The 18,242-nt window shown below is 44.9% G+C and overlaps 1 protein-coding gene across 13 annotated transcripts in view; it reads right to left on the reverse strand.

Moving 5' to 3' along the window:
* DLG1 (discs large MAGUK scaffold protein 1) overlaps positions 1–18,242 on the reverse strand; it is a 241,181-nt gene that overhangs the window by 130,435 nt on the left and 92,504 nt on the right. For 2 of the 13 annotated variants that reach the window (XM_038749491.1, XM_038749493.1), the window contains exon 1: positions 6,697–6,967. The exons of 10 other annotated variants lie outside the window; for them this stretch is intronic. In XM_038749491.1, the coding sequence (XP_038605419.1) occupies positions 6,697–6,930 (234 nt within the window). In that variant the 5' untranslated portion in view covers positions 6,931–6,967. Of the gene's footprint in view, positions 1–6,696; positions 6,968–18,242 lie in introns of those variants that run through there. One more of the 13 variants, XM_038749492.1, reaches the window with a different exon arrangement.

Here is an 18,242-nt window from a genome sequence, read left to right on the forward strand (position 1 = left end):
GAGCACTGTACTAAGCGCTTGGGAAGTACAAGTTGGCAACATATAGAGACGGTCCCTACCCAACAGTGGGCTCACAGTCTAAAAGGGGGAGACAGAGAACAAAACCAAACATACTAACAAAATAAAATAGAATAGATATGTACAAGTAAAATAAATAAATAGAGTAATAAATATGTACAAACATATATACATACATACAGGTGCTGTGGGGAGGGGAAGGAGGTAAGATGGGGGGGATGGAGAGGGGGACGAGGGGGAGAGCACTATCCCAGTGCTTACAACAGTGCTCAACAAATACTATAATAAAAATAATGTCATGAGTGGTCAGACTAGGTGCACACACACAAAAAAATCAAATCTACGATACTCTCTCAACTGAAAGTCATTTAAGAGACTACATCCAAATATTCATTCACTCAATCGTATTTATTGAGTGCTAACTGTGTGCAGAGCACTGTACCTAGCGCTTGGGAAGTCCAAGTTGGCAACATATAGAGACGGTCCCTACCCAACAGTGGGCTCACAGTCTAGAAGAGGGAGACAGAGAACAAAACAAAACATATTAACGAAATAAAATAGATAGAATAAATATGCACAAATAAAATAGAGTAATAAAGTCTTACAAAATATCTTTCTGGAATAAAGGATCTTTGAAAATGGGAGAGTCTAGGGGTTATAAATGATTTTCAAATTGACAATACTGTCACCATTTATTTCCTCACCTCAATCACATACAAAGGTTTCAGTGGGAGCCTACAATTTTCTCTGACTTAATAATACAGTGGAAAAGAATAATAATAGTAATAGTACGCTAACTAAGCATGTGCCAAGCACTGTACACTAAGAGCAGGAGCAAATACAAGATAATCAGATCAGACACAATTCCTGCCGGACACAGGGCGAAACGGTCCAAGTAAAAGGGAGGATGTATATGAATTCCCATTTTACGAAGGAGGAAACTGTGACACAGAGAAATTAAGTACTTGCTCGAAGTTGTAAACAGCAGGCAAATGGCGGATCCCAAGACTCCTGATTCACAGGCCTGTGGTCTATCTATTAATCAATCAATCAATCAATCATATTTATTGAGTGCTTACTGTGTGCAGAGCACTGGACTAAGCGCTTGGGAAGTACAAGTTGGCAACAATTATTAGGCCACAATGCTTCTCAACCTTAGTAAATGAAACTTTAGGGAGATTTAAATTCAAACCCAAAGGATAACTCCACTATTCTTTACCTTTACGTCAACCTCAACTGGACAACCTACCCCACATCTAGGGGAAGAACTGCTTAAGACCGAATTGGAATACAATGTGTGATAGCATTAGGAGAGAATAGCTGGGTTTTTGAGTTTGTCATTCATTCAATCGTATTTACTGAGCGCTTACTGTGTGCAGAGCACTGGACTAAGCGCTTGGGAAGTACAAGTTGGCAACATATAGAGACGGTCCCTACCCAACAACGGGCTCACAGTCTAGAAGGGGGAGACAGACAACAAAACAAAACATGTGGACAGGTGTCAAGTCGTCAGAACAAACAGAAATAAAGCTAGATGCACATCATTAACAAAATAGTAAATATGTACAAGCAGCAACGTGGCTCAGTGGAGAGAGCCTGGGCTTTGGAGTCAGAGGTCATGGGTTCAAATCCCGGCTCCGCCACCTGTCATCTGTGTGACTTTGGGCAAGTCACTTCACTTCTCTGGGCCTCAGTTACCTCATCTGGAAAATGGGGATTAAGACCGTGAGCCCCCCGTGGGACAACCTGATCACCTTGTAACCTCCCCAGTGCTTAGTACAGTGCTCTGCACACAGTAAGCACTCAATAAATATGACTGAATGAATGAGTTAATAAAATAGAGTAATAAATCTGTACAAACATATATACAGGTGCTGTGGGGAGGAGAAGGAGGTAGGGCGGGGGGGATGGGGAGGAACAGAGGAAAAGGGGGGCTCAGTGTGGGAAGGCCTCCTGGAGGAGGTGAGCTCTCAGTAGGGCTTTGAAGGGAGGAAGAGAGCTAGCTTGGCGGATGTGCGGAGGGAGGGCATTCCGGGCCAGGGGGAGGTTGGGGGTCGATGGCGGGACAGGCGAGAACGAGGCCCAGTGAGGAGGTGAGCGGCAGAGGAGCGGAGGGTGTGGGCTGGGCTGGAGAAGGAGGGAAGGGAGATGAGGTAGGAGAGGTGATGAAGAGCCCCGAGGCCGAGAGTGAGGAGTTTTTGCTTGATGCATAGGTTGACTGGCAGCCACTGGAGATTTTTGAGGAGGGGAGTGACATGCCCAGAGCGTTTCGGCACAAAGATGATCTGGGCAGTGGCGTGAAGTATAGACTGAAGTGGGGAGAGACAGAAGGATAGGAGATCGGAGAGGAGGCTGAAGCAGTAATCCAGTCAGGACAGGATGAGAGATTGAACCAGCAGGGTAGCGGTTTGGATGGAGAGGAAAGGGCGGATCTTGGCAATGTTGCGGAGGTGAGACCGGCAGGTTTGGGTGACGGATTGGATGTGAGGGGTAAACAAGAGAACGGAGTCGAGGATGACACCAAGGTTGCGGGCTTGTGAGACGGGAAGGATGGCAGTGCCGTCTACAGTGATGGGAAAGTCAGGGAGAGGGCAGGGTTTGGGAGGGAAGATAAGGAGTTCAGTCTTGGACATACTGAGCTTTAGATGGTGGGCAGACATCCAGATGGAGATGTCCTGAAGGCAGGAGGAGACCTGAGCCTGAAGGGAGGGAGAGAGAGCAGGGGCAGAGATGGAGATTTGGGTGTCATCAGCGTAGAGATGATAGTTGAAGCCGTGGGAGCGAATGAGGTCACCAAGGGAGTGAGTGTAGATAGAGAGCAGAGGGGGCCGAGAACTGACCCTTGAGGAACCCCTACAGTAAGGGGATGGGAGGGGGAGGAGGAGCCCACAAAGAAGACTGAGAATGAATGGCCGGAGAGATAAGAGGAGAACCAGGAGAGGATGGAGTCTGTGAAGCCAAGTTTGGACAGCGTGCTGAGGAGAAGGGGGTGGCCCACAGGGAGCTGGGAGGTCAAGGAGGATTAGGACAGAGTAAGAGCCGTTGGGTTTGGCAAGAAGGAGGTCACTGTCCTTCAGTTCAAGACTAAGGATAACCAATTTACCTTATAATCCTATTAATGCCATAGAAAAGAATACCCTACTCTACCACTTCCACATTTCTTTTGCTTAAAAAAAACCCACAAAACAAAATCAGTCCAAATTACTGAACTGGCACATCTTACTTTCAAAATATTTCAGCGAACGTCCAGCGTACTTACACCATTAAATTAAAATAACTTAAAGGACTATTCGAATTCAGTCCGAACTATGAAATGATGTCCCTCCGGGTATCTATCGTGTAATTTCACATAGCCATCCTTCTCATTCAGAGATGATGCAGGGGACAGTAAGATTTCAACTGTGCACGAGTGTCGCTGAAAGATCGTCTCTTCCAACTTTACGGGCAAAATTAGGGCCTATTTTTTAATAACGATGGCATTTATTAAATACTTCCTATGTGGCACGTGCTGAGCTAGAAGACACAAGGGATGGGACACGGGACTCGCTATCTTATCCACACTTTACACACAGCGAGGTTAGGCAACTTGCGCACCGTCAAACAGTAGGCCAATGGCAAAGGTGGGACCTTCCGACTCCTTGTCTTCCCGACTCCCATTCCTGCGCTCTTTCCACCGGATCCGCTTCCTCCCACAGCGAGGGGGGTCCTGCATCCATAAAGGGCTGATCAAACACCACGGATGCTGCCCGACGGGGCTCATCTTCATTCGCCTATGACACCACCATGGGGGTGCACACTAGTGTAGGGCTTTGGTTTTGGATGGCGGAGTGGGAGTTACCCCATTACCGGCAGGAGCAGGATATCATCATCATCATCAATCGTATTTATTGAGCGCTTACTATGTGCAGAGCACTGTACTAAGTGCTTGGGAAGTACAAATTGGCAACATATAGAGACAGTCCCTACCCAACAGTGGGCTCACAGTCTAAAAGGGGGAGACAGAGAACAAAACCAAATATACTAACAAAATAAAATAAATAGAATAGCTATGTACAAGTAAAATAAATAAATAAATAAATAAATAAATAGATAGAGTAATAAATATGTACAAGCATATATACATATATATGCACCGGAGTTGTCTTTCAAGAGTGGTGACGGGGTGCCCCGAACCACCGGACTCTCCCTCCTACACCGGAATAATACGATCGATCGATCGAATGGTCGGTTCTTTCCTCTCCCCCTTCTTTCCTCTCCCCCTCGTCCCCCTCTCCATCCCCCCGTTTTACCTCCTTCCCTTCCCCACAGCACCTGTATATATGTATATATGGTTGTACATATTTATTACTCTATTTATTTATTTATTTTACTTGTACATTTCTATCCTACTTATTTTATTTTGTTGGTATGTTTGGTTCTGTTCTCTGTCTCCCCCTTTTAGACTGTGAGCCCACTGTTGGGTAGGGACTGTCTCTATGTGATGCCAATTTGTACTTCCCAAGCGCTTAGTACAGTGCTCTGCACATAGTAAGCGCTCAATACGATTGATTGATTGATTGATTGATTGATCGAATGGTCGGTTGGTAGGGTCAGTGACGCTGGACACGGAAAAGACCTCCTCAAGCAGCAAACCCTGCCGCGACCTTGCCACTTTCGTAAGCTCTTATTAAACGTGGCCCTCACGGTGGGCATATTCACGAGTGGAGCGGGGAAGACGAGGTGGTGCGGATTTTTGTTCACTGCTAAACACCAGTGCTTAGTCCAGTGCTCTGCACACAGTAAGCGCTCAATAAATATGACTGAATGAATCAATCAGTGAGGTCTGGCAAGCTTCACAACCAAAATAAGAAAAATCCTAGTGTCAGGTGGAAATCTTAAAGGCAATTCTCTCCGGGATCAAGGATCTCACTCAGAAAAAATCTTCAACCCTCATTCCACCTAGCCAAGCCCCTCATTCATTCATTCAATCGTATTTATTGAGCGCTTACTGTGTGCAGAGCACGGTACTAAGCGCTTGGGAAGTACAAGCTGGCAACATTTAGAGACGGTCCCTACCCAACAGCAGGCTCACATCTCTCCACCATCCTCCCAGGAACAAAAGCATGCACAAATGATTTTTTTAAACAAGGCAAGAAAAATCACTGACGCTTCAATTAAAAATCTTTGCACCTTACTTCTCGTGCAAAGAGGTCAAAGGTAAAACAAACCCCATCATTACCATTACTCCGATTTGATTTTTAAACTATTCAATAAGTTTTGTGCTTTTCCCAGTTTTTTAAAACCAGTAGTGATTTTCTTCATACGACAACCGAAACAGTAGGTTCTGATTGTGCTTACATGGTAACCAAAATATCAAATGAAAGGTTTTAATTTTATTTAATAAAAGATTTTATAACATCCAAGTCAGGCTGTCCACCTTTTAGACATAAGACCTTCTCACTCAGCATTGGTCTGCCGGGCCAAGATGAACTGAAACATCTCTACAGATTTATGTTTTTTCCTGAAACCAGTACTTAGAGGAAATAAAATTCCGTCATTAAAATATTTAAGCACATTTTCCACACTAAAATTATAGTCTGACCATCTTTACCATCAATTATTCTAAAAATATCTAAATTAGAGTTTCCTCAAAAAGCAAATCATCCTTAACTTGTTTTGGGGTTGGTTTTTTTTCCCTCTAGCCTCTTCGGTTCTATTTTCTATTGCTCAATATTTTAATGGCAGTTTATAAGAAAAATATTTACTATACACTCTTCACTCTAAAATTCACACACTAATTAGGAATTTTCCCCTTCCTGTTGTTACCCATCTTCCATTCCCTTCTCTATCTTGAAAATACTGGCTTTTCTCTTCAAGTCAAACTCACCCCCCCTCCGTAAACTGACATTTAGGAATTTTATCCAAACTACCTGACTAAAACATTCCGGGGAAAGGAGACTATTCAAATAACCAACCCATCAAGTGATTAATTTCACAGCTTAAGAAGACATTAAACATAAAAAATGATTTTGCCATGAGGTTTTACTCAGGGCTCCAAGCTGTATCATTTCTAGGCTTATGGTATAATCAATCAATCAATCAATCGTATTTATTGAGCGCTTACTGTGTGCAGAGCACTGTACTAAGCGCTTGGGAAGTACAAGTTGGCAACATATAGAGACAGTCCCTACCCAACAGTGGGCTCACAGTCTAAACAATAAATTAGCATTTACAGAATTCACCTTCGGGAATAAAGTGGACCTCACTGCAATCTGTAGCAATAATCAGTGTTTTTAAAAACCGTATCAGCTTTCCCCGTTCTCTGAAACAGCACAACCTCCAGCGCTCATTTTAATCGCCTATCATTATGCTGGAAATAAAACGGCTGGCGCATTCACTCTGGCTGTACGAATTTATATCTCTCTCTGTGTTCACAAGACGAGTATTTCGAAGCAAATCTAGCCCACCCCACTTAGCAGCAATATTCTCATCGCTTCTTCAGGCTTAAATCTTCCATCCCCGGCCGTGCGGCGGACGTTTCGGAGCACTCACGATGACAAGCGACACGAGCACGCGACCCGACACACATCTTCCCTTACGGTCTTTAGGAAATCAGGACTAACCCACGGGAGGGTCGCGTTCCCGACTACTGAGCCCCCACAGAAGGACCGACAGGATTGCAACAAGTGGCAGGGTTACCTGGGCGGAGCTGGCAGCGACGGAGATGCAGTCAATGAAGCTGTGCCTGCGAGTGAAAAACGCAACCAGCTGCTGCCAGCGGGAAGGCTCGGGCTCGGCCCGCAGTTCGTCTGCGGAGCCCTTTTTGGCCCAGTGCTTCGCCTTCGGGCCTACGGAGCTGTGGCTAGAGCTGGCGGTGCCGCCTCGACTGCCGCGAGGGTACAGGAGTGTGTTGTTTCCGAAAATGTAATTCATCTCTGCGGCCCTGCAGGTGGTTGCCAGGCAGTTCTACTTCTCTACCAGCTGCTGAATGGTGAACGATCAGTTAAAAAAAAAAACAAACCTGCAGCTAGAATTACGGCAGCATCACTTGCACATCAGGGAAATGAAAAATCCCCAGAACATTCATCCCCCCCCCCCCGCACCCCGCCGCCTCCCTGCGAGTACTTCCCAGCTGAAAGCTGGACTGTTCTTCTATCTCTGTTACTCGCCTGACGGGGCTGCGTTCGAGTCAAAAGAGGAAACCTAAATCGCTCGGCTTTTTCACGATCATTCTTTCTCCGAGCTCTTCGGGGGATCAAAAGCTGCCGCTCTTTTGTTGGCCGATAACTAGAGCGACTGGAATCCGGGAAGGGAGATCGTTCAGCAGGTACAGTAGGGTTTTACGGGCACCGGGCGATCGAGACCCTTCGAGGCGGCTCGATTTAATGCACCGGCTGGAGAAATCATGTAGCACAATCACCAAGTCTCAATCACAGCCTGTAGTAAAATCGAATGACATCTTCACTGCGTATAAATTATAAATATGAACTGAATAAGACAGGAGATGTTTCCGCAATGGCTTGGATTCACACCTTTTCACCCCAAAAAGCCTCTGACAATCTCCTAACACAAAACGCTACTTCAGGATGGAGGACCATTATAGCATCGATTTTTTTTAGGGAGCAGGTATTTTCCTCGGAGAAACAAGGACCTAACGACAGTGGGACGTTCCATTTTTAATGGAGCTCGGACATTTTCTGCTACATACTGGTTTTGAACCTATTTACAAAAGCTTTCAGCAATTACATCAGGAAAAAGGAGTTACTAAAATTAACATCTGAAGTCTGAAGATTAATGTTCTAAACATACTGCCGAATCTGGAAATTGTACATATTACTCAGCCAGAGCCGAATATTGAATCATTTTCTTGGAGAGTCTCAAAGCACAAAATTCTGTCATCTAATCTGCACAGCATTAACACTAAAATGTGCCTGCATTTCTAAGCGAGGAAAGGACATTTGCCAGAATGAAAAAGATACCGAGACAGTTCGATTAGGTCTTCAGGCTTTGTTAAAATATTAAACAATGTAGGTGTTTAGCCTCAGGTTACGACTGGGCACATTCAAGCACTCGATTCATCATCCCACCCCCAATTCAACCAATATGTTTGAGTATATTCTAATACATGATCCAAGGAACGGTAGAAAATGTCAAACAATACTCGGCGTAGAATAACTCAGCCATCTTGTTAGCATCTTGTCTGAACAAGATAAATCAATTAAACAGCCTGACCTTTGTGGAATTTCATCTCTGTCTGGACAAGGAAAACGGATAATTCCTGGGGAAAAATATCTACCAAAGGCTTTCCCCCTACTTTCTAATAAACTGCATCCTTGTGACACACACACACACACACACACACATGGAGAGAACTGCTTATCAGAGTCAGAGCGGCCTCCTAAGAGCACAGACCTGTAAGTGCTTAACAAATCCCATAATTATAAATTATTGTTATTTGAAGACCTGGGTTCTCATCCTTGCTCCATCCTCTGCTTGATGTGGGACTTGGGGCAAGTCACTGAACTTCTCTGGGCCTCAATTTCCTCTTCTGTTAAATGGGATGTGATACATGTTCTCCTTCCTACTTTCAATGTGATCCCCATATGGGAGAGGACATCATCATCAATCGTATTTATTGAGCGCTTACTGTGTGCAGAGCACTGTACTAAGCGCTTGGGAAGTACAAGTTGGCAAGATACAGAGACAGTCCCTATCCAATAGTGGGCTCACAGTCTAAAAGGGGGAGACGGAGAGCAAAACCAAACATACCAAGCAAATAAAATAAATAGAATAGATATGTACAAGTAAAATAAATAAATAAATAGAGAAATAAATATGTACAAACATATATACATATATACAGGTGCTGTGGGGAAGGGAAGGAGGTAAGATGGGGGACATGTGTCTGACTTGACTGGCACATTGTAAGCACCAGACAAATCCCGTAATCAGGAGTTCACAGCTGCAATTCACAAGCCCTACCAAGTTCTCAAGGCCAGGAGAATCTTGTTGAGCAAGTACAGGCAACCCCACAAAATACTTAGCATTTGTTTTGGTAATCCATCACATTTAAATCCCGGCTATGCCAATTGTCAGCTGTGTGACTTTGGGCACGTCACTTAACTTCTCTGTGCCTCAGTTCCCTCATCTGCACAATGGGGATGAAGACTATGAGCCCCCTGTGGGACAACCTGATTGCCTTGTAACCTCCCTAGCGCTTAGAACAGTGCTTTGCACATAGTAAGTGCTTAATAAATGCCATTATTATTATTATTATTACTCACTAAGTAGCTTGCCATCCTCACTGAGGAGTTCATGGCTTGGAAGGATTTTTTTTTACTTCTTTCTTTAAGGCATCCCTCACAGCTTCGTTGATTGCAATGGAAAATGTATCCCAGCTACCTCATCATCCTACTGCTGAATTCACGTGGCTCAATATTCATTCGCTCATTCATTCGATCGTACTTATTGAGCGCTTACTGTGTGCAGAGCGCTGTACTAAGCGCTTGAATAGTTTTTCACCCCCTACTTCAATGGGTTTTGGAGAGGGGTCTGATCCACCAAGGGCGAACCTGGGTTCCACTTGCCTGGAGGCCCTCACCACGGTTGGTACGATGTCTTCACCCACAGGCAGCGTGGCTCAATGGAAAGAGCCTGGGCTTGGGATTCAGAGGTCATGGGTTCAAATCCCAACTCCGCCAATTGTCAGCTGTGTGACCTTGGGCAAGTCACTCAACTCCTCTGGGCCTCAGTTACCTCGTCTGTAAAATGGTGGTTAAGACTGTGAGTCCCACGTGGGACAACCTGATCACCTTGTATCCTCCCCCATGCTTAGAGCAGTGCTTTGCACATAGTAAGCGCTTAACAAATTTCATTATTATTTATTATTTATAGGGTTAAGGACAAAGAAAGGGAAAGGTCTCTCTGCAGGAGATGCAAACAAGTCTGGGTCCCGGAATGAGAACATTGCGACTACTCTAAATGGGAAAAAGTCGGGGTTGGGGAGGGTAATCTGAGGATGATGAAGCAGGTATGATTCAAGACTTCTTTGTCTGGGCCTCAGGACACAGATTTAATAACAAAGCATTTTCCATCAAAAAAAGAAATCCACAAATCTGGTAGATTTGAGAGACTGGAGAGTCTCCTTGGCTAGACTCCTCTTTTGGGTTTGTTTCTTAATGGTATCTGTTAAGTGATTACTATGTGTCAAGCATCTTCTAAGCATGGGGGAAAATACAGATTTATCAGGTCGGACACAGTCCTTGTCCTATATGGGGCTCATAGTCTAAGCAGAAGGGACTAAGATTAAATCCCCATTTTACAGTTGAAGAGACTGAGTTACAGAGAAATTAAGTGACTTGCCCAAGGTCACGCAGCAGACAAATGGCAAAGCCGGATTTACAACCCACGTCCTCTGTCTTCCAGCCACATGCTCTTTCCATTAAGCCACGCTGCTTCTCGATAGTCTCCTCTTTATTTCTATTTCCACGGGGTTAGTTTCCGGCTCTCCTAGCACAGGTATGGCAGAAAGACAGTCTTGCTTTTGCAACTTCAGTAAAGAATTTTTCCAGCTCAGGCTTCTCTTCTTCTTAAATCATCTTGAGCACCTCTGACCCCTCTGAACTACTCTCCCATCAAGGATGTCTTTTTCAAATCGTATTTATATTCATTTGCTTTCTTGAAAAAATGAAAGACTTTTTATTGCAATAATTTAGCCGATGGTGGAAAGACCTTAACTTCTTCATCTGCCTACACGTCTTTATTTGCACAGAAAATCTCGGCCAACCTTTCAGTACACTACCTTGAAGGGGGCAGAAAAAGTCTCTAACCGTACTATATCAATCAATCAATCGTATTTATTGAGCGCTTACTGTGTGCAGAGCACTGTACTACGTGCTTGGGAAGTACAAGTTGGCAACATATATATAACAAATACAGTGAAAGACTACAATATACAATGAAAGACTACAATGCAACAGAATTAGCAGGCATGTTTCCTGTCCATAATAAGCTTATAGTCTAGAAGGGGAGACAGACGTTAATATTTCTAGACTGTGAGCCCTTTGTTGGTTAGGGATCGTCTCTATATGTTGCTGACTTTAATAGTAATAATAATAATGACATTTATTAAGCACTTACTATGTGCAAAGCACTGTTCCAAGCGCTGGGGAGGTCACAAGGTGATCAGGATGTCTCACAGAGGGCTCACAGTCTTCATCCCCATTTTACAGATCAATCAATCGTATTTATTGAGCGCTTACTGTGTGCAGAGCACTGTACTAAGCGCTTGGGAAGTACAAGTTGGCAACATATAGAGACAGTCCCTACCCAACAGCGGGCTCACAGTCTAAAAGGGGATGAGGTAACAGGCACAGAGAAGTTAAGTGACTTGCCCAAAGTCACCCAGCTGACAACTGGCGGAGCCAGGGTTTGAACCCATGACCTCTGACTCCAAAGCCCGGGCTCTTTCCACTGAGCCATGCTGCTTCTCTGTACTTCTTGTACTTCCCCAGCGCTCTGCACACTCTCAATAAATACGACTGAATGCATGAATGAATATGGAATAAAGAAGTAATTTATAATATATAATTTAAAGACCTATACCTCAGTGCTGAGGGGTTGGGGTGGGGTGAATATCCAATGTCCAAAGGTCACAGATCCAAGGCCGCAGACGACACAGGAGGGAGAGTGAGGCGGGGAAAAGAGGGTTTAATCAGGGCGGGCCCCGTGGAGGAGATGTGACTTGTAGCTAAACCAGAGCTGTGATGGTGATACAAGCGCTTAGTACAGTGCCCTGCACATAGTAAGCGCTCAATAAATACGATTGATGATGGTGTCCAGCCTGGTGTGGGTGAACTAAATGGCGGCAACAGAGGATGCTGTCTGCTCCTCTGCTGGTTCTCCCCGAGGCTGGGGAATCGACGGTTCCCTCCGCCGCCTCTCCCAGACCCTGAGAAGAGAGGCCATCTGCCCGCCCGGTGAACCGGCTTTCCAGGGAAAGACCAACGGCGCCCTAAGGCGCTTCCATGGTAATAATCAATCAATCAATCAATCAATTGTATTTATTGAGCACTTACTGTGTGCAGAGCGCTGGACTAAGTGCTTGGGAAGTACAAGCTGGCAACATATAGAGACGGTCCCTGCGCAACAGCGGGCTCACAGTCTAGAGAAGCAGCGTGGCTCAGTGGAAAGAGCCCGGGCTTTGGAGTCAGGTCATGGGTTCGAATTCCGACTCCGCCACACGTCTGCTGTGTGACCTTGGGCAAGTCGCTCAACTTCTCTGAGCCTCAGTTCCCTCATCTGGAGAATGGGGATTAAGACTGTGAGCCCCATGTGGGACAACCTGATCACCCTGTACCCCCCCCAGCGCTTAGAACAGTGCTCTGCACATAGTAAGCGCTTAACAAATGTCATCACTAGAAGGGGGAGACAGAGAACAAAACCAAACGTACTAACAGGGGGCCATACTAAAGGGGCCCAGACTGAGCCCCTTCCTTCCTCTCCCCCTCGTCCCCCTCTCCATCCCCCCCCATCTTACCTCCTTCCCTTCCCCACAGCACCTGTATATATGTATATATGTTTGTACATATTTATTACTCTATTTATTTATTTATTTTGCTTGTACATATCTATTCTTTTTATTTTATTTTGTTAGCATGTTTGGTTTTGTTCTGTCTCCCCCTTTTAGACTGTGAGCCCACTGTTGGGTAGGGACTGTCTCTACATGTTGCCAATTTGTACTTCCCAAGCGCTTAGTACAGTGCTCTGCACATAGTAAGCGCCCAATAAATATGATTGATGATGATGATACTAACAAAATAAAATAGGATAGGTACAAGTAAAATAAATAGAGTAATAAATATGTACAAACATATATACATATATACAGGTGCTGTGGGGAAGGGAAGGAGGTAAGATGGGGGGATGGAGAGGGGGACGAGGGGGAGAGGAAGGAAGGGGCTCAGTGTGGGAAGGCCTCCTGGAGGAGGTGAGCTCTCAGTAGGGCCTTGAAGGGAGGAAGAGAGCTAGCTTGGCGGATGGGCAGAGGGAGGGCATTCCAGGCCTGGGGGAGGACGTGGGCCGGGGGTCGATGGTGGGACAGGAGGGCTGAGTAGGTGCGAATGAGGTTGTCGTTAATGTAACTTGGTGATAACAAGGGCCTTTTTCCCGGGGTGGGGGGGGGTGGGGGGGAGTCAGTCAGAGCCGGACAGGGAAGGGGGGTTGGGGGGGGCACTAGAAGGAAGGTCGCTTAAGTGGGGGGGGGTGGGGGTGGAAGCAGGTATCTGTTAATCAATCAATCAATCGTATTTATTGAGCGCTTACTGTGTGCAGAGCGCTGTACTACGCGGTTGGGAAGTACAAGTTGGCAACATATACAGACAGTCCCTACCCAACAGTGGGCTCACAGTCTAGCTAAGCACTTACTATGTGCCAAGCACTGTTCTAAGAGCTGGGGAGGTTACAAGGTGATCATGCTTACAGTTTTCATCCCTATTTTACAGATGAGGTAACTGAGGCCCGGAGAAGTGAAGTGACTGGCCCCAAGTCACACAGCTGGTAAGTGGCGGGGCCGGGATTCGAACCCATGACCTCGGACTCCCAAGCCCGGCCTCTTTCCACTGAGCGACGTTGCTTCCCCTGCCTTACCTCCTTCCCCTCCCCACAGCACCTGAATATATGTATATGTTTGTACGGATTTATTACTCTATTTATTTTATTTGTACATATTTATTCTATTTCATTTTGTTAATATGTTTTGTTTTGTTCTCTATCTCCCCCTTCTAGACTGTGAGCCCGCTGTTGGGTAGGGACCGTCTCTATATGTTGCCAACTTGGTCTTCCCAAGCGCTTAGTACAGTGCTCTGCCCACAGTAAGCGCTCAATAAATACGATTGAATGAATGCATGAATGAACTTTGAAAAGGAGCAAGGGACTCACGGCTTAGCTGTGCCACACCTAGCCCCGAGCAACTGTCTGAGAGCATATTATTCATCCTTAATTTTCCATTCTTTTTAACATTTTCCCATTTCAGTTTTAAGTAAATATATTTTTAATAAAGGGAATTATGTGATTTTGATTATCCATGAAGACCTTGAATGAGCCCCCCTCCTTCCTCTCCCCCTCCTCCCCATCTCCCCCCCCCCCCCCCCCACCCCCGGACTGTCTCTATATGTTGCCAACTTGTACTTCCCAAGCGCTTAGTCCAGTGCTCTGCACATAGTAAGCGCTCAATAAATACGATTGATTGATTCCCTTCCCCACAGCACCTGTATATATGTTTGTACGGATTTATTACTCTATTTTATTTGTACATATTTATTCTACTTATTTTATTTTGTTACTATGTTTGGTTTTGTTCTCTGTCTCCCCCTTCCAGACTGTGAGCCCGCTGTTGGGTAGGGACCGTCTCTCGATGTTGTCAGCTGGGACTTCCCGAGCGCTTAGTCCAGTGCTCTGCACACAGTAAGTGCTCAATAAATACGATTGAATGAATGAATGAATGAATGAATGAATGAATGGTAAGAATGGCCACAGGACCGAGCAGCATCTGTGCCGCTGGATACGGTGGTGCCCATCTGATGCCCGCCAAGTGGATGAGCCCCATCCTGTGGGACTCTGAAGCAGAGACAACAGGATTGATTATTAATAATAATAATAATAATAACGGCATTTGTTAAGCACTTACTATGTGCAAAGCACTGTTCTAAGCGCTGGGGGTGGGGTACAAGGTGATCAAGTTGTCCCACGTGGGGCTCAGTTTTAATCCCCATTTTGCAGATGAGGGAACTGAGGCTCAGAGAAGTTAAGTGACTTGCCTAAGGTCACACAGCAGACATGTGGCAGAGCCAGCATTCGAACCCATGACCTCTGACTCCAAAGCCCGGGCTCTTTCCACTGAGCCACGCTGCTTCTCGATTATTGGTTATTGATTACGGCTCTCAGCCGGTACGTCCGGGAGGCCCCAGAGCATCCTCCTCCTCCAGGAGGTCTTCCCAGACTGAGCCCCTTCCTTCCTCTCCCCCTCCTCCCCCTCTCCATACCCCCCACCTTACCTCCTTCCCTTCCCCACAGCACCTGTATATATGTATATATGTTTGTACGTATTTATTACTCTATTTATTTTACTTGTACATATCTACTCTATTTTATTTTGTTAGTATGTTTGGTTTTGTTCTCTGTCTCCCCCTTTTAGACTGTGAGCCCACTGTTGGGTAGGGACTGTCTCTATATGTTGCCAACTTGTACTTCCCAAGCGCTTAGTACAGTGCTCTGCACACAGTAAGCGCTCAATACGATTGATTGACTGATTGATCCTCCTCTGCTACTTCTCCTCCTGTGTCCATCCTTAGCACCAAACAAAAACCCTACAGAGGGCAGGCCCAGTGCTTCCTTTTTCCTTCCTTCTCCTCCTGTGTCCAGCCTTAGCACCAAACAAAAACCCCTAAAGAGGGCAGGCCCAGTGCTTCCTTTGTCCTTCCTTCTCCTCCTGTGTCCAGCCTTAGCACCAAACAAAAACCCTACAGAGGGCAGGCCCAGTGCTTCCTTTTTCCTTCCTTCTCCTCCTGTGTCCAGCCTTAGCACCAAACAAAAACCCTAAAGAGGACAGGACCAGTGCTTCCTTTTTCCTTCCTTCTCCTCCTGTGTCCAGCCTTAGCACCAAACAAAAACCCCTAAAGAGGACAGGACCAGTGCTTCCTTTTTCCTTCCTTCTCCTCCTGTGTCCAGCCTTAGCACCAAACAAAAACCCCTAAAGAGGGCAGGCCCAGTGCTTCCTTTTTCCTTCCTTCTCCTCCTGTGTCCATCCTTAGCACCAAACAAAAACCCTAAAGAGGGCAGGCCCAGTGCTTCCTTTGTCCTTCCTTCTCCTCCTGTGTCCATCCTTAGCACCAAACAAAAACCCCTAAAGAGGGCAGGCCCAGTGCTTCCTTTTTCCTTCCTTCTCCTCCTGTGTCCAGCCTTAGCACCAAACAAAAAACCCTAAAGAGGGCAGGGGACCAGTGCTTCCTTTTCCTTCCTTCTCCTCCTGTGTCCAGCCTTAGCACCAAACAGAAACCCCTAAAGAGGGCAGGACCAGTGCTTCCTTTTTCCTTCCTTCTCCTCCCGTGTCCTTCTTTCCCTCCTTTCTCTCTTCTTTTTACTCCCCTTTTCCCCCCTCCCTTCCCCGGGTCCCGCCCCAAATTCACCCCTGTGCTCCAACTGAAAAGTGGGTACCCTGCACATCCCAGAGTTTCTTTAAATGTTTCTTCGGGCTCTAAGTAACTGGATTAAATTGAATGGAATTAAACTGCTAAAAAGGCAAATGTATCCCAAAGGTTATCAGGAGTCAACAGGCGCATTAATTCAGTTCCCCTCTCCCCCTTCTAAACTGTGAGCACATTGGGGAGGGACTGTCTCTGTTGCCCAACTGTACTTTCCAAGTGCTTAGTAATACTCATAATAACGTTGGTATTTGTTAAGCGCTTACTATGTGCAAAGCACTGTTCTAAGCGCTTAGCAATAATAATAATGGTGGCATTTGTTAAGCGTTTACTATGTGCAAAGCACTGTTCTAAGCACTTAGTAATAATAATAATGGTGGTATTTGTTAAGCGCTTACTATGTGCAAAGCCCTGTTCTAAGCGCTTAGTGATAATCATAATAATGTTGGTATTTGTTAAGTGCTTACTATATGCAAAGCACTGTTCTAAGCGCTTAGTAATAATCATAATAATGTTGGTATTTGTTAAGCGCTTACTATATGCAAAGCACTGTTCTAAGCGCTTAGTAATAATCACAATAATGGTGGTATTTGTTAAGCGCTTACTATGTGCAAAGTACTGTTCTAAGCGCATAGTAATAATCATAATAATGCTGGTATTTGTTAAGCGCTTACTATGTGCAAAGCACTGTTCTAAGCGCTTAGTAATAATCATGATAATGTTGGTATTTGTTAAGCGCTTACTACGTGCAAAGCACTGTTCGAAGCGCTGGGGAGGTTACAAGGAGATCAGATTGCCCCACGGGGGGCTCAAAGCCTCAATCCCCATTTTACAGATGAGGGAACTGAGACACAGAGAAGTGAAGTGACAATAATAATAATGATGATGGCATTTATTAAGCACTTACTATGTGCAAAGCACTGTTCTATGTGGTGGGGAGGTTACAAGGTGATCAGGTTGTCCCACATGGGGCTCAGAGTCTTCATCCCCACTTTATAGATGAGGTAACTGAGGCACAGAGAAGTTAAATGACTTGCCCAAAGTCACACAGCTGACAATTGGCGGAGCCGGGGTTTGAACCCATGACCTCTGACTCCAGAGCCCGGGCTCTTTTCCACTGAGCCACGCTGTTGCCCAAAGTCGCACAGCTGACAATTGGCAGAGCCGGGATTCGAATGCATGACCCCTGACTCCAAAGCCCGGGCTCTTTCCACTGAGCCACGCTGCTTCTCTAATCACTCTGGAAGGATATCTGGCTTTTTAAGAGATCTTTTTAGAAACTTTATCATAAATACCTCAGTTTGCTCTTTATTTTCTGTGGTTTATATAACACTCTACATGAGTTCTTCCATTCCTCTCAAAATTTCTATTTGATAAGAATAAAATATTTTAGCGTACTCTATCATCTTCATACCATGCATTATGAATAAGCTACAAAATAACAACCCTTAGCAGCTTGTGATTCAAAGTCCAGCATAATCAAGTAGGGTTAAAATAATTTTTAGATGCAACCAAAATACAAGAGTTCTTATATTCCTCTTGAAATTTCTACCTCAGAATAAAATATTTTAGCGTACTCTATCATCTTCATACCATGCATTATGAATAAGCTACAAAATAACAACCCTTAGCAGCTTGTGATTCAAAGTCCAGCATAATCAAGTAGGGTTAAAATAATTTTTAGATGCAACCAAAATACAAGAGTTCTTATATTCCTCTCAAAATTTCTATCTAAGAATAAAATATTTTAGCGTACTCTATCATCTTCATACCATGCATTATGAATAAGCTACAAAATAACAACCCTTAGCAGCTTATGATTCAAAGTCCGGCATAATCAAGTACAGTTAAAATAATTTTTAGATGCAACCAAAATACAAGAGTTCTTATATTCCTCTCAAAATTTCTATCTGATAAGAATAAAATATTTTAGCGCACTCTATCATCTTCCTACCATGCATTATGAATAAGCTACAAAATAACAAGCCTTAGCAGCTTGTGATTCAAAGTCCAGCATAATCAAGTAGGGTTAAAATAGTTTTTAGA

The sequence above is a fragment of the Tachyglossus aculeatus genome, chromosome 7, assembly GCF_015852505.1.
Source record: "Tachyglossus aculeatus isolate mTacAcu1 chromosome 7, mTacAcu1.pri, whole genome shotgun sequence".
Lineage (NCBI taxonomy): Eukaryota > Metazoa > Chordata > Mammalia > Monotremata > Tachyglossidae > Tachyglossus > Tachyglossus aculeatus.